The sequence below is a fragment of the Pyrenophora tritici-repentis genome, chromosome 1 (assembly GCF_003171515.1).
Source record: "Pyrenophora tritici-repentis strain M4 chromosome 1, whole genome shotgun sequence".
Taxonomy (NCBI): domain Eukaryota; kingdom Fungi; phylum Ascomycota; class Dothideomycetes; order Pleosporales; family Pleosporaceae; genus Pyrenophora; species Pyrenophora tritici-repentis.
The window spans coordinates 5,266,969-5,280,282 of NC_089390.1; the positions used below are offsets into that span (position 1 = coordinate 5,266,969).

General features: G+C 51.2%; 5 protein-coding genes across 5 annotated transcripts; 2 read left to right on the forward strand and 3 right to left on the reverse strand.

The window, feature by feature from the left end:
* Positions 1 to 476: 476 nt before the first annotated feature.
* Positions 477 to 4,329, forward strand: PtrM4_020640 (HUL4, Ubiquitin-protein ligase; the record flags this gene model as incomplete). Its single annotated transcript, XM_001931912.2, has 5 exons — positions 477 to 643; positions 695 to 2,658; positions 2,704 to 3,222; positions 3,269 to 4,130; positions 4,281 to 4,329. 5 exons carry the CDS (start codon positions 477 to 479, stop codon positions 4,327 to 4,329), a joined length of 3,561 nt encoding a protein of 1,186 aa, XP_001931947.2.
* A 176-nt stretch (positions 4,330 to 4,505) lies between these two features.
* Positions 4,506 to 8,286, reverse strand: PtrM4_020650 (HepA, Superfamily II DNA-RNA helicase, SNF2 family; the record flags this gene model as incomplete). Its single annotated transcript, XM_066103409.1, has 5 exons — positions 4,506 to 5,297; positions 5,370 to 5,634; positions 5,737 to 5,829; positions 5,882 to 7,205; positions 7,296 to 8,286. The coding sequence occupies 5 exons, from the start codon at positions 8,284 to 8,286 to the stop codon at positions 4,506 to 4,508; spliced, it is 3,465 nt and encodes a 1,154-aa protein (XP_065965611.1).
* Positions 8,287 to 8,855: 569 nt separating this feature from the next.
* PtrM4_020660 (uncharacterized protein) lies at positions 8,856 to 9,365 on the forward strand (the record flags this gene model as incomplete). Its single annotated transcript, XM_001931914.1, has 1 exon — positions 8,856 to 9,365. The coding sequence occupies one exon, from the start codon at positions 8,856 to 8,858 to the stop codon at positions 9,363 to 9,365; it is 510 nt and encodes a 169-aa protein (XP_001931949.1).
* A 308-nt stretch (positions 9,366 to 9,673) lies between these two features.
* PtrM4_020670 (uncharacterized protein) lies at positions 9,674 to 9,954 on the reverse strand (the record flags this gene model as incomplete). Its single annotated transcript, XM_001931915.1, has 3 exons — positions 9,674 to 9,697; positions 9,748 to 9,801; positions 9,856 to 9,954. The coding sequence occupies 3 exons, from the start codon at positions 9,952 to 9,954 to the stop codon at positions 9,674 to 9,676; spliced, it is 177 nt and encodes a 58-aa protein (XP_001931950.1).
* Positions 9,955 to 11,017: 1,063 nt separating this feature from the next.
* On the reverse strand, positions 11,018 to 11,332 carry PtrM4_020680 (DUF3328 domain containing protein; the record flags this gene model as incomplete). Its single annotated transcript, XM_001931916.2, has 1 exon — positions 11,018 to 11,332. One exon carries the CDS (start codon positions 11,330 to 11,332, stop codon positions 11,018 to 11,020), a length of 315 nt encoding a protein of 104 aa, XP_001931951.2.
* Positions 11,333 to 13,314: the final 1,982 nt, after the last annotated feature.

Genomic DNA, 13,314 nt, shown 5'->3' on the forward strand with positions numbered 1-13,314 from the left:
TTGCGGTAGCGTGGAAGGAATCGGCCTCTTATGACTGGCCGAGGGGCAAAATCACTAATCCGAGATTTGCGATTACAAAGGGTCGCGAAGGCGCGACGATCAAAGTCTGGATCTTCTAAGCCTCCGTCTACGGTCTTGATCGTGAAGGGCGCAAAGACCGGGACTCGAGCATTGGGGCAAATGATAAAGTGCAGAAGCATGACATCAAGCCCACCAGCGAGACAGGCCGCCAAGCCGCCACTGGCACTTGCCATCCCTGCAGCGGATTAGAGCCGCAGGGCAGGAGCGACCAGGTCTCGCTACTCAGCCCTACAGCCAGCCAGTGGGTTGCGCCTGCCTGTCTGTCTTCACTCGTATAAGACGTTGAGCCGGCACCGTGTGGCTACCACTGCAATGCGCCATGACAGTCGCGTGTTCATTGCTGCCTGTCATCTCCACCCCCCACAACCCCTCCTATCAATGCGCTTATCGATAATATGAGCGCGTCGAAAGAGACCGAGCGCCCTCGCGATGCTCAATACAGCGTTACTGACTCCTCATCCGCTTCGAGAGAGCCTCGTGTGATAGAAGTGCATGACACTAATCGGATACTGGAGTGCTCGCAGATAGAGAAGCAGCAGCGCTTCCAACATCTTGTTCGGCAGTAAGTAGACGTCGGCCGATGCATTCATAGACGGTGCGCTGACCACCCAAGGTACCTTTCCCAGATATTGCACGGCTGTACGAGCGCCCATTGTGATACACCCACGTGCCTCTCATCCCACCAACGCAATGCTTCCAAGCCCTATCGGCCCCCCACGCATCTCACGGCCACCAGCCTTGCCCACTATCTCGCTAGTCAAGACAACCCGAACCGCGGCCTCTGCCTTAACGAGTTGAAAGTTGCACCGGCTTCGTTCGAGATTAGCGCCTCACTCGCTCAAGACCCAAATGATGGCATAGGCGAAGACTATGCGGTATATCCTTCAGTTTGGCAGCTGGCACAGCAGTATGGGCATGCACATGCAGGGAGCGGCAAGAGCGGTGGGGCTTCTGGCCAGGAGAATGACTCCAATGTCGACATAACAGACGCTATCAAAGAGCGACAACAGCCTAGAAAAGATACAAAGGCCCTCGGCCAAAACCTGTATGACAGCTTTACCGTCATCTACAACTATACTAAACAAATTCCTACCCCAGCCTCTGTCCTTGCTTCGCTTCGCACAAATCATGATGCTGTTGGCCCTGACACCAGTCCAACTGAACGCTCTGCGGTCCCAGCTACGCGGACGGTTGCCGAAACTATCACAAACGGAGCCTCAGACGCAGCACGTGACCGCAAACTCACCCGCCGTCATTCACAGTCAAAATACACTGCTTATGAGGATTCACGTACCGGAAACTCTGCTGTCGAAACTCTCGGCAGTGGTCAACAAGTCCACAAGATCCCCTACCATCCACCTAGAAGTGGACAGCGTTCTCTGACTACGGACACTGGTACACCGGACGACGATTCAACCTCAGCAATGTTGTCCATTTCAAAGACTGGAAAGAAGAGCTTCACCATCGGGGGAACAAGCCCCTGCGTCAACAAGACTCCGAAGCCTTCGGTTGCGGCTGGACATGATAGCACCCAAGTCCCAGAAACACTAGGTGTGCCTGTCATTACCAATCTCAATTGCGATATCCTAGATCAGTTCAAGGAACTAGTGTGCCGGAGAACAGACTGGTCTCGACACTCCGACTATGTTGTGGACTACGATAGCCGTCGTCGGACTCGACGCACGAAGCCTATGGTCAATAGATCGTTGTTCTACACGCTGAGTGATGCTGAAACACTGCTTGCATCTTTCCATGAGACCGATCAAGCGTTCAAGGATTCACCACTTCCACATCTCGACTCTAGCCATCTCGCCAACTCATTCCAAGACTGGAACCGCCTCAATGGTGCACTCATGTTCGACGCCCTTTGCCTCGCACTGGAAGCCCTACTTACCTCGCCACCCGAACTTGCAGTTCATAAGAGTCCTCGTTTGCGGCCGTCTAGGAAAGGTGCTTCCGCAGACAGCTCGTTGGAACAATCACCTGGCAGCCAGAAGAAAACGACTGCAACAAAGCGTTATCTCAGCACCCACGAAGCTGCTCACATCGTCATGATATGCATCCACGCACTTACTTCGCTGGTTCCTATAGGCTGGCCAAATACCTGGGCACAGATACGGAAGTTTCGATCATGGGGCATCTTCGTACCCAGTGGGGCTCTGGATAATGATGCTTTCACTGATCCATATATGGAAATCACCGATGAGCTGGAGTACGAGCCCGCCCTTCGTCTTACGGAGCGGTTGCTTCGAGCTATTGGAACACGAACCTGTTATGAACATATACTTTCAACCTTGAAGGATGAAGACCTTTATCATGGTGAAGAAGAGCCGGCAAATTCCGACGAGACGCTGATAGATGTTGTTGTACATCACCTCATTGTAGTCGAACGTGTGGCACTGGCAAAAAAGCAGAAGATGACCTCCAACCTTGATCCAAGCGCAGACCCCGGCTGGACCGTGACGGCGACGTTCATGGAGTGGTTGAGAACTGTCATTATTAAGAGATGGGATACTAAAGCTGAGATCAACAAGTGGGGTACCGTTGGGACTGCTGTCATGACTCTCGCCGAATTTCGTAAGTAACCCGGTTCTGCCCATGAGCCAAGGCTAACCTGTATAGACTCCAAATATGCATCTTTGAACTTGTTGCCGAAAATGTTCGAAATGCGAATCTTCAACGAACGTCTTGACACAGTGACCGAGCCCGTCAAGTTCCTTTCCTGGAAGAATCAGCCAAACAAACTGCATCTCTTGCAATATCCATTCTTTTTCCTCCCGCGGCAACTCGTCGGATACTTTCGCATTATCAATTTCACCGAGATGATGAAGCATTACGATCATACGTTACATACGACTCATATGCGAAGGTCACTGGGATTATTTCACGGCCAATTCCATGTCGATGTCCTAGCAGATCGGCTAAATGTCACGCTCAGCGAGCAACTCATCTTGGATGTGAGTCGAGAAAATCCTCTCAAGGATACGCTCGATCAATTATGGGGCCAGGACAAAAGGATGCTTCTCAAGCCACTAAAGGTAAGGATGGGCCGGGAAGAAGGAGAAGTTGGGCAGGATCATGGGGGCGTAACATATGAGTTCTTCCGCGTGGTTCTCGGTGAAGCGTTCCAGCCTGAGAATGGTAAGTGGCATGATTCTTTGATGAGATGCTCGTCTGATTATGCTAGGCATGTTCACGATTGACCCTGAAACGCGGATGATGTGGTTCCAACCCTACAGTCTCGAACCATGCTGGAAGTTCGAAATGCTCGGCATACTCTTCAGCCTCGCTGTCTACAACGGAATCACACTCCCAGTGACTTTCCCACTGGCATTCTACAACTACCTCTGGACAAACGGCTATACCGTCTCCAATCCCATGACCCTCACCGAACGGATATCTTTCATCTCAGACGGGTGGCCCACGCTAGCCAAAGGCTTTGAGCAACTCCTCACCTGGCCCGACCCCAACGTCGAAGACATCTTCTCCCTCGACTCCGTCTTCCCCTACCAAGTCTACGGCCAACGCTACGCCCACAACCTCGCCCACTTCTTCACCCACTCCGCAACCCCTCCCCCCGAAGACAACTTACCCAACCTAGACGCCGCCCCAGTAACAAACGAAAACCGCGAGGAATACATCGACAACTATATCACAACTCTAACCCATGCATCCATCTCCCCCCAACTCTCAGCTTTCAACAAAGGTTTCAGAACTTGCATCTCACCACCCAGCCTCTCCCTCTTCACCCCCACATCCCTCCGCAATCTCATAGAGGGAAACACACACATCTCCCTCACAGACCTCAAGCGCTGCGTCCGCTACGAAGACGGTTATACGCCTACACACAGTACTATCCGCATGTTCTGGGATATCGTCGAGCGCTACGATCAAGATGATGCGCGTCGCTTGCTCGAGTTTGTCACCGCGTCGGATCGTGTTCCTGTGACTGGGTACGAGAGTATTACGTTTGCGATTCATAAGATTGGGGGTGCGCCGAGTTCGCTGCCGAGTAGCTCGACGTGTTTTGGGAAGTTGTATTTGCCCGAGTATGAGAGTAGGGAGGGGATGGAGGGGAAGTTGGGGTTAGCGATACGGAATTCGAGGGGGTTTGGGGTGGTGTAGGGAGGTGTGTAAGGGGGTGGGGTAGTTAGTGGATAGTGGGTGGTGGGAAGGTAGGTTGGGGTGTGATGGAAAAGGGGGAAGATGGAGATGGAGATGGATGATGGGATAACAATGGAGGAGTAGAGTAGGAACAAAGCATGCGTGCGGTTCATAAACATCATTAATGGAGAAATGTACAATACTCCAACACCATCCCGCGCATCTAAGATATGCACACAAACAATATCTATTCAATGAAACCAACCATCATCCATCAGTCTTCGTATCCAACCCCAGAATCACGACTGTCAACCACCTCTCTACCTCCTCCCATAAGCACCCCCCTCCTCCCTCCTCTCAGTCCTCTTAAACCCCAAACTCCCCGCCTTCCTCGCCCTCCCCGCACTAACACTCTCGCCCGCCCCCTCATCCCCGGCAAGCACCTTCGTCTTCCCAAACAACTCCATCCCCTCATCATCCTCATGCCGCCGATCCCACTCACTCTCCCTACTAAACAAAGCCATCATATCCTTCATCGTCAAATTCTTCATGGCCTTGCCGCCCTCAATCGCTGCATTCGCCAACTTGCGCTTCGCCTCCTGCAACTCCAGAATACGCTCCTCGACGGAATCGCGAATACTAAGACGATACACAGTCACATCGACCGTCTGGTTGAGGCGGTGAACGCGGTCGATGGCTTGTTCTTCGACGAACGGGTTCCAGAAGGGTTCCATGATTACGACGCGGCTGGCGGCTGTGAGGTTGAGGCCGAGGGAACCGCATTTCAGACTGCAGAGGAGGACGCGGGTTTTGGGGTCGGAACGCAGCTTGTGCAGGCTGGCTTCGCGGTGGTCGTTGCGCATGGAGCCATCGTAGCGGGTATAGGTGTAGTGGGCGCGCCGCAGGAAGGGCTCGATTAGGTCGAGCATGGATGTGAATTGGGAGAATACGATTACTTTATGTGAGGGCGTTTCTTGGGAGAGGATGGCGAGGAGTTGGCGGATTTTCGTGGAGGGGGTTAGAGAGGGGGTGTCGTTGGATGCTGAGGAGTCTGATGCTGAGGAGTCGGCTTCTTCCGAATCAGAGTCTGAAGCAGAAGCATCTGAGCCGCTCTGGGTTTCGCTGGCGGCATCTTCTTCGTCTTGTTCTTCGGCCTCTTCAGAGTCTGTGTTAAGGCTGATGACCTTTGGTGCCTTCTTTATATTCTTTTCGTGCTTGTGACGAGCAATCGGGGCTTCGTTCTCGCTGTCAGTGTCATGGACGACAAAAGAGTCTAGGTTACTCTTGCTTTCGTCAACCCCACTCTCAGTTGCATCCGAGTCCATTGAAGCCAAGGTATCGCCACCGCCTTCAGCATTCTCATCGCTGGTTCCGCCAGCTTTGCCCAAATCTTCGGCATGTTGTTGGTCCTCTGGTACAAGCCATTCACCTTCTTCTTCCTCGTCATCACTGTCAACAACAACGCGACGGTTGCGAGAAGATTTGGTGGTCGCCGCTTTGGGCTTCTCGTCTTCCTCGTCTTCCTCGTCTTCCTCTTCTTCTTCGTCAGACTCGACAATGGGCTTGGGCTTGCGATGCTTCTTGTCCTTGCTCTTGCCATGCTTGTGCTCGTGTTTTCGATGCTTCCTCTCCTTCTTCTTGTGTCTGTATATCGTTAGTAAATAATTTCTGCCAACATCCTTAGGTCATGACTTACTCATCTGCAGACATATTGAGGTCTTCATCGCACTCAATGCAACGCAATCCACCAATAGCAGTGTTGTCACTGTTGAGCTTGTTCTGGCAAATATCACAACGCTTCGTGGCAACGCTAAGTCCACCCAAGAGATCAGCAAGATCATCAGCATCGTCCTTGGCAGCCTTTCTCGGGGTTTGCAAGTTAGCGGCAGCACCTGATCTTGAGCCTGTCGTCAGTGCATCTTTGTCGTCCTTGACATTGCTCTTTACCAGATCAGGATGGTTGCAGGCCTGTCGCAAACGAAGCAGAAGCACCAACGCTCCAATATAATCTTGCTTCTCACCACCCATCATCTCGTCGAGACGGGCTTGTGTGCGGTCTTGCAGACGTGTGTAAAATGCGCGCTCTTTCTCCGTGAACTCTCCTATGACGGTCTCGATGTTTCGCGCGACAATGTTGAATGCGGGCTTCTCTTCGCCTTCTTTGGCTTTGCCGCCAAAGTTGAGGGCACCTTCCTTCCGTAGCACGTCCTTTGTACGACGCTTCATAAAAGCACGCAAGAAGACCTGCAGACGCTTCATAGCAAGATTTCCACGACCGTTCTTCATTGGGCCGGCTATGGATTCTTTCCAAGACGACAGTTCACAGTACGGTTGTATCCGGAGAAACTTGATCAAGCTCTGCAGCTCGTCAATATTGTTCTGCATCGGCGTACCAGTCAGGCACCAGCGGTAGTGGGAGCGGAGATCATAGCAGGCCTTTGTCATCTTCGCGTTGCGGTTCTTGATGGTGTGTGCCTCATCCAGCATGGTACGGTACCAGGAAACTGCAAAACAGCCCTTCTTAAGACCATCTGGACCATCTCCACAGAGAGCATGTTCCGAGCCCAAAACGTTGTAGGTGGTAATGACGACATCGTACTGCTTCAACTTGTCGGCCGACTTGGTGCGGTTGGGGCCATGATGAACAAGGACTTTGAGTGCGTGCGACCTTGTAACCTTGGTGTTGATCTCGCTCTCCCACTGTTTGATGAGTGCTAGAGGGGCGACAACGAGAGTGCCCTTTCCAGTGGAGTCTGCGATTTTGTTCTTCTTGTTTTCTGGCTCAACGCCTTTCTCTGGTCGCGGGTTGGATAAGATGAGAGCGAGAGACTGTACCGTCTTTCCGAGACCCATGTCGTCTGCAAGGATGCCGCCTTTGGGTAGTTTAGCCCTCTTGTTGTGGTTTCCAGTCTCCTTTTCGATCATCCAGGATACACCGTCGACTTGATGGGGTAGGAGCTTCACTTTGAGGCCCTCAACGGTACCGTCGTCCTCTTCTTCCTCTTCTGGCTCAGCCTCTTCTTTGGCCTGTTCGTCCTTGACAGCAAGCGCCTGCAGGCGATCAGCGAGCGAGTTACCAGCTTCGTCCTCTTGCTGCTTCTTCTTCTTACGAAGTCGCGTCCTTGGGATCTTCTCAGACTCCTCGTCAAAGGCGCCTTCGAGCAGGGCCTTGATGTTCTCACTAGCAGCACCCGAGTCGACATAGGCATACATGTCGGGCTCTCCGAATCGACCACCCTCTGCGCGAATAGCCGCATCCGGATCGAAGTCTTCCTCATCATTCAGTATGACCGTCTGCCGCGCTTGTTGAAGCGGGTTATGCGTGCCCTTGTTTACAGGTCGAAAGTCATCAGCGTGACCCATGGACGAGTACATGGGCCGTGCAGGGGGATAGCTGGGCTTCGGAGGAGGATTGTAAGGTCTCGCGATGGGGACCGGAGCGCCCTGGGATGGTCGGGGCTGGAATTGCGAAGCGGGAATTTCAAAGATGTCAGACTCTGTCGAGGCGGTAGACGCTGTGCTGTAACGTGGACCTGGTTGCGCAGAAGGAACTTTGAACGGCCTATTAAGCGTATCCATTCTACTGCTAGATGGCTGTGATGACCTTGGAGGCCCTGAGTATTGTGACGGCAATTTAGTTGTTTGGCTATGTTCTGGCCGCATCTGGCCTTGCTTTGGCTTGTTGAACAAATGCGCGAATCCCTCATTACGGTCCTTCTTCAACGGGTTTCTCAGAGGGCTCGTCTCTCCAAACTGTGGCTGTGGATCCTTGAGTTCTTGTAGAGGTTTGGGGTGAGGCGCCGCTCCATCGCGCTGCGCTGGAGCCCCTGGGGCCTCTCGCTCGCGAACCATCTTAAGTCTTGTCTGAAGTTTCTCGCGGACTTTTATGTGACTCTCTGGGCTCTCAATGTCGTCGAAAAGTGTGCTCGAATCGCCGAGTAGAGAAGTGGACTGTTGGGGTGGGTAGTCGCTGTCGTCGGTCTCGTATAGTGTTGTGGGTTTGGGTTTGGCGGGGGGCTTGAACGCGGGCGTTTGTGAGGAGGAAAAAGTGTCGACGGGTCGAAAAGGCGCGCGGTGCTTGCGATGACTACTTTGACTCATGGACTGTTCTAGTCTAGTCAATACTGCAGCCTTGTGCGCGTGGTTGGGCTTGATTTTCGTATACACGCAGAAGAGCCCCTCGCGTTGTTGCCAAATTAGGCTCTCGCCTTGGCTGACGTTGCCACAGCACCGACCTAAGCCCCCCGCTCGACACGTCCAACACGCGTTCACAACAACACGCAGTCACGAGATCGTTACTTGTTGCCTGATACTCGGTCGTTGCAGGAAGAATCTATCGTGAGGATGCAGAGCGCCTTGGCCGTACGACCGAAACCCGTCGCTGACGGCGAAATGCTATCGCCGGTCGTGTCGCGCTGCAAGAGCATGGCTTGCCTGTAGGCTTGCGAATAAATGATTGACATCCGCTCATCTCATACTAAACACAGATTTCATAGCATTAACTGCTTCGTCCTGAATCGTACAATCTTTACAAGTTTACAATCCTGAAGAGATACGTCCGTCTGCCATCGGCGTCACTGAAAGCGAAAGGCCAAAATCTCTCCCCGTGGTCAGCTCAGCGTCTCCGAGAAACCAGAGTCTACGAAACGTCTCGATCTCGAACCCACGCAATGGCTTCTTTCTTCCCACACCCCGTCTACGCCGAGGACCAACCCTATGCGCGAACCATCCTTTACCTACACGTCATGCGCGCCTCAGCCATGTCATTTTCGTTTTTCTCGCTGGCCCAATTCCCCGCCTCTCTCGTCGCAGCGCGCTATCACAAGGCGCCAATCGACTACAACACAATACTGGCACATACACTGAAGACAAGCAGTCGCGGTCTTGTCATTGGAATAATAGCTGGTGCGGTTGTGACATGGGGGCGCATGAGGGGTCGGAAAGAGATTGAATGGAAGGACAGATCTTGGAGCATCTTGGAAAACAACGGCGAGGTAAAAACAGATTGGGTAGCACTAGGTGCTGCAAGCGGAGGTGCGGTAGCTGCTTTGCTAGCTGCGCGAAGTGGGAAGATCAATATGACTGCTGACAGAGCAGTCCTAGGCGGAACAGGCGCTGGAATGGCGGCTGGAGTGCCGTATATGATTGCGTCGTTTGCAATGGGAAGAAAGTCCGCTTGAACAGCGAGATGGACGGGAAAGATTTGTGTTCGATGGGGTAAAGCGTCGCACTCGATCGCTGCATGTCCTCAGAGCGAGGAAGCGGATCACTTTCGCCAGTGGACGTGTTGGGGGTGAGTACACTTGTCTTATTTCTCTGCATGCAGGTCTTGATCGTTAATCGCTTTTTATTCATCTCTCTGCTATAAACATGTCTTGTGTACCATTCGCTCGTATTCCATATCATCATTCTCCTCCTACATGTACCGCGTGTATCCATTTCTCTGCCTTGGATTGCCTCAGCCCTAGCAGACGAACCTGCAACCAGCTTAGTCCACCGGGGGATCTTCGAACTAGAAGCAGAGTTAGATTAGCTCCGAAAATGTGCTAGGGTGAACTATACATCCAAGTAGTTGTAGCCAAGGCCCTCCCGCTTCTCAACGGGAGCGTTTTCAAACTAAATTCTGTCAGCGCCTTTGATGGAAACAGTTCCTTCAGTATTGAACTTTACGTCTTTGTAGCTATATCCAAGACCCTCAGGCTTGGGCTTGGGCGCAGGAGCGGCCACAGCGGCCACGGCAAAGACGGCGACAATGGTGCTGAAGTGCATTTTGGAGGATTCTTCTGCGATTGGACAATTTGGGGGAAATAAATCTGAGACTGATCTGTTGATAGTGGTGAAGAAGAACCTATCCAAGCTGTCCGCACTACCACAGATAAAGGCACAGGTTCAGGGTTCTTCTCGTAACTGCGAGTTGGGTTTTCCGAACCGAACCGTAGCTGGAATGCCTATGCTGACGGGGAAGTAATTGACATGTTCGGCTCAGAAAGAAATGACATCGGTTGGAGCGTATTGCGGAATCCTCTTATCGTCATGGGATTGACTCCATCCGGATATCTGATACCTAATCCGGGATCCGGAAGTTGCGGAGTTTCTCTACCACTAACAATCCCTCGCGGACTAGAGTATGTGCATCTGGAATGCGGGCAGGTTTGGAGGACTGTTGTCGGGAAATAGACCGGACCCAGTTCCTGGAATTTACGTCAGGCTCATTTGAGGCGCCTCATCTTGTGTATCCAAGGTGGAGGAACTAAGGGTTGTGAATATCTAGTTTACTATTGGATGCATTGCAGTACCGTTCTGCCAACTCTCTTCTCCTAAGGTGGATAAGTAATAGTGTTAGACATCTTCATCACGTGATTTCGCGCTGTCTGATCTCATCTCATAACACATAATTCACGCGAGGAGAGAATTAATCGTAGAATATAGAAGGCGATATCGCAACTTGAATGAGTCTTACTCTGACTAAAACAAACATCACGTAGATAACATGGTTGATTCTCTAGAAATGGTCATGTTCAGAATTAGATGGGAATCCCAACTTCCACGCTGCCTCTTGTTCTCTCAAATCCTTCATGTCGGGAGGGATGGGCGTCTCCTTGCTTTTTCGCCGCAACTTTCGATACAGACCATAACAATTCCTGTCGTTTAGATGCCCGTGAGATTGTCTCCAATCAACCAATGTATCGAAATCCCAGCATTTCTCAGTTTGAATGAAATCGGGTACTGGGGCCGGATGTCCTTCGATCCAGACATATGGTATCACCTGAAGATTTGGCTGGCACATCAAGCCTTCCAAGAGAATAAACATACAATGATCGACGTGGGTTTTTCAAAGAGGGGACTTCTTTTCGCCGTAGTAATCTGAGTAAATCTCTTTGCGCAAAACGTCTAAGCAGTGGATCTTGTGTTCAACGTCTGCGAATCCGGCATAATGACCTTTTCCAAACCCCATTTCTTCAGGCATGAGGACTGCATATTCTGGGTCATTCCCCATCTTGATTACTTCTTCCTTCGTCATCGGATAGAGATATGTTTGCGTCACGCGGTCCCATGCAGCATCCACTTCTGGACTAGGCTTGCCTCTGAACTCGGAGGCATTTGGGCCTAGTCCTAGAGTTGCGTAGATAGCCTTATGTTCGGCCATTGTAATTTTGAATCGGTCGTGCAGTGGTGCTGTGATGGATTGTTAGTGTTTCCATCGTCTATAATCGAATCAATCGACCTACAATATGCCCATGTCGTTCTGATGCAGTCGTTGAACGTTGTACTTTTTTGAAAGGAGAGGCCAAATGTAAGAATGTTTATGAATCCGAGGAGTATCAATAGCAGGTCTCTCCAAAGAAGCTGTTGGAACCACATGTAACAGTACAAGCAGTGAGAGAAAGTTGCTATTCATTTTCTGATGTCTTGTTCTGTTCTGCTGTGGTGATGGCCTTTTATGGGGCCATCATACTAGTCTGTTTACATGACGTATCTGTGACATGGATAGGTGTAGAAGGTGCTTATCAGTAAGAGGAAGAACCATCCCGCCAACACGTGGCACCTAGGATGTCCTTATCCCATGAACCGTCACACCACATGCTTGGAGTCAATGTGGAGCGATTGCGCGTGTTCCAAGTGGACTTCTCACTAGAAGGAATCAGAAATTCTTTGTCGGAATCCATTATTACGACTTCGACCTTGCGACCTGGTACCAGGTCAGAGACTCTCTGCCACTTCCTTCCCTTCTGCGCTAAGAGAGGAATCAGTCTACCGACCTTGATTTCAACTTGGTGACAGCCTTGGAATATTTTCGATAACTATTCAGGTCGGATTTTGTCCAGGATGAAGTTCGGGATGAATTGATTTGTCACTCGATATGTCAACACTGAGAAGCGTCCAACTCGATCAACAATGTTGGTGCTGCTTAGGCTCGAGACACTCGGACCAGCTCGGAGAAAGAAAGGAAGAAAATGTCGGATAAGCTTTCGGCAAACGCGAAGTCAGACGATGCCAAAAGAAATAGAGACGGAGATGTCAAGCATGTGACCTGATCTCAACCATGCTACTGAACCGGTTCGGACCGACTCGGGCCACTCCAGCCGGATCTGACCCGGACTCGCGATATCGCACCGGAACTGTAGGTTATTGGTTCATAGATCCACAGTCTGGCCTCGAAACATCTCTGGATCCCTTTTGTCAACTAAATCACCGAGCTGCCATTATCGATTTTTTTGGTAACCGATAACATCTCATGGCGGGTCACAATATTCCCATCGCTAGCCAGTCGTCGAATCGATTTGCTATTATGTCTTCTCCCAGAAGTCTTAAATTCCTGATCTGAACGCCCATGATTATAATCACAGTCGTTGCGCTATCGATATCATACCATCATGCTTCGCCGCGCCTCGCCTTCCTCCGGGTTGGATGCCACCCTTCTTCTCACGAGCACAAACATACTGGGCATGGCGAAGAGACAGTGGTAACCCACTTCCATCATATGAGAGAAATGGAGGATTTCGGAGAAGCTGGCGATCGGATTTGGCATTCACAGCTCCTACCACCGAAAGGCGGCTTTTTGTGGGTGGAAACAAATCGTACGGAAGACATTGTGGGAGCTGAAGGATGGGGAGTAACCATGTTTCATGCGCTCCACTGTTTGCAGATGATTCGGGAGGTATTCAAATCAACAATGTCACCAGAGCACGCATTTAATCATGCAATGCCTGGTCATCCTCCGGCACACCATGACCCTAAGCATGCTACACACTGCCTCGCATACTTATACCAGGTAAGCAAGCAAAGCATTGATCACATTGCGCAAAGAACGATCATTAAGGAAAACTCAGGTCATCACTTGTGGCGGTGATGGGACGATAGAGCCGCCCCAAAGGAGGTATGACGCACAAGGGAGAACGATAGACTGGGTTGTGAATGGTGCTGGTATTCACCACCAATGTCGAAACACGAAGCCATTATGGGATGCAGTGCTAGCATCGGAGAAGAATTCGTTTGAGTTAATGGATTGGAGGATGGGGGATACGGTCTGGAGTGCATTCAAATAGGAGTCGTTACCAGCGGAGGTCAGGGAAGCCTGTTTTATTGAAGTAGTTGTCCTAAGGGCATGTCGACATAGTGTTTCAATAC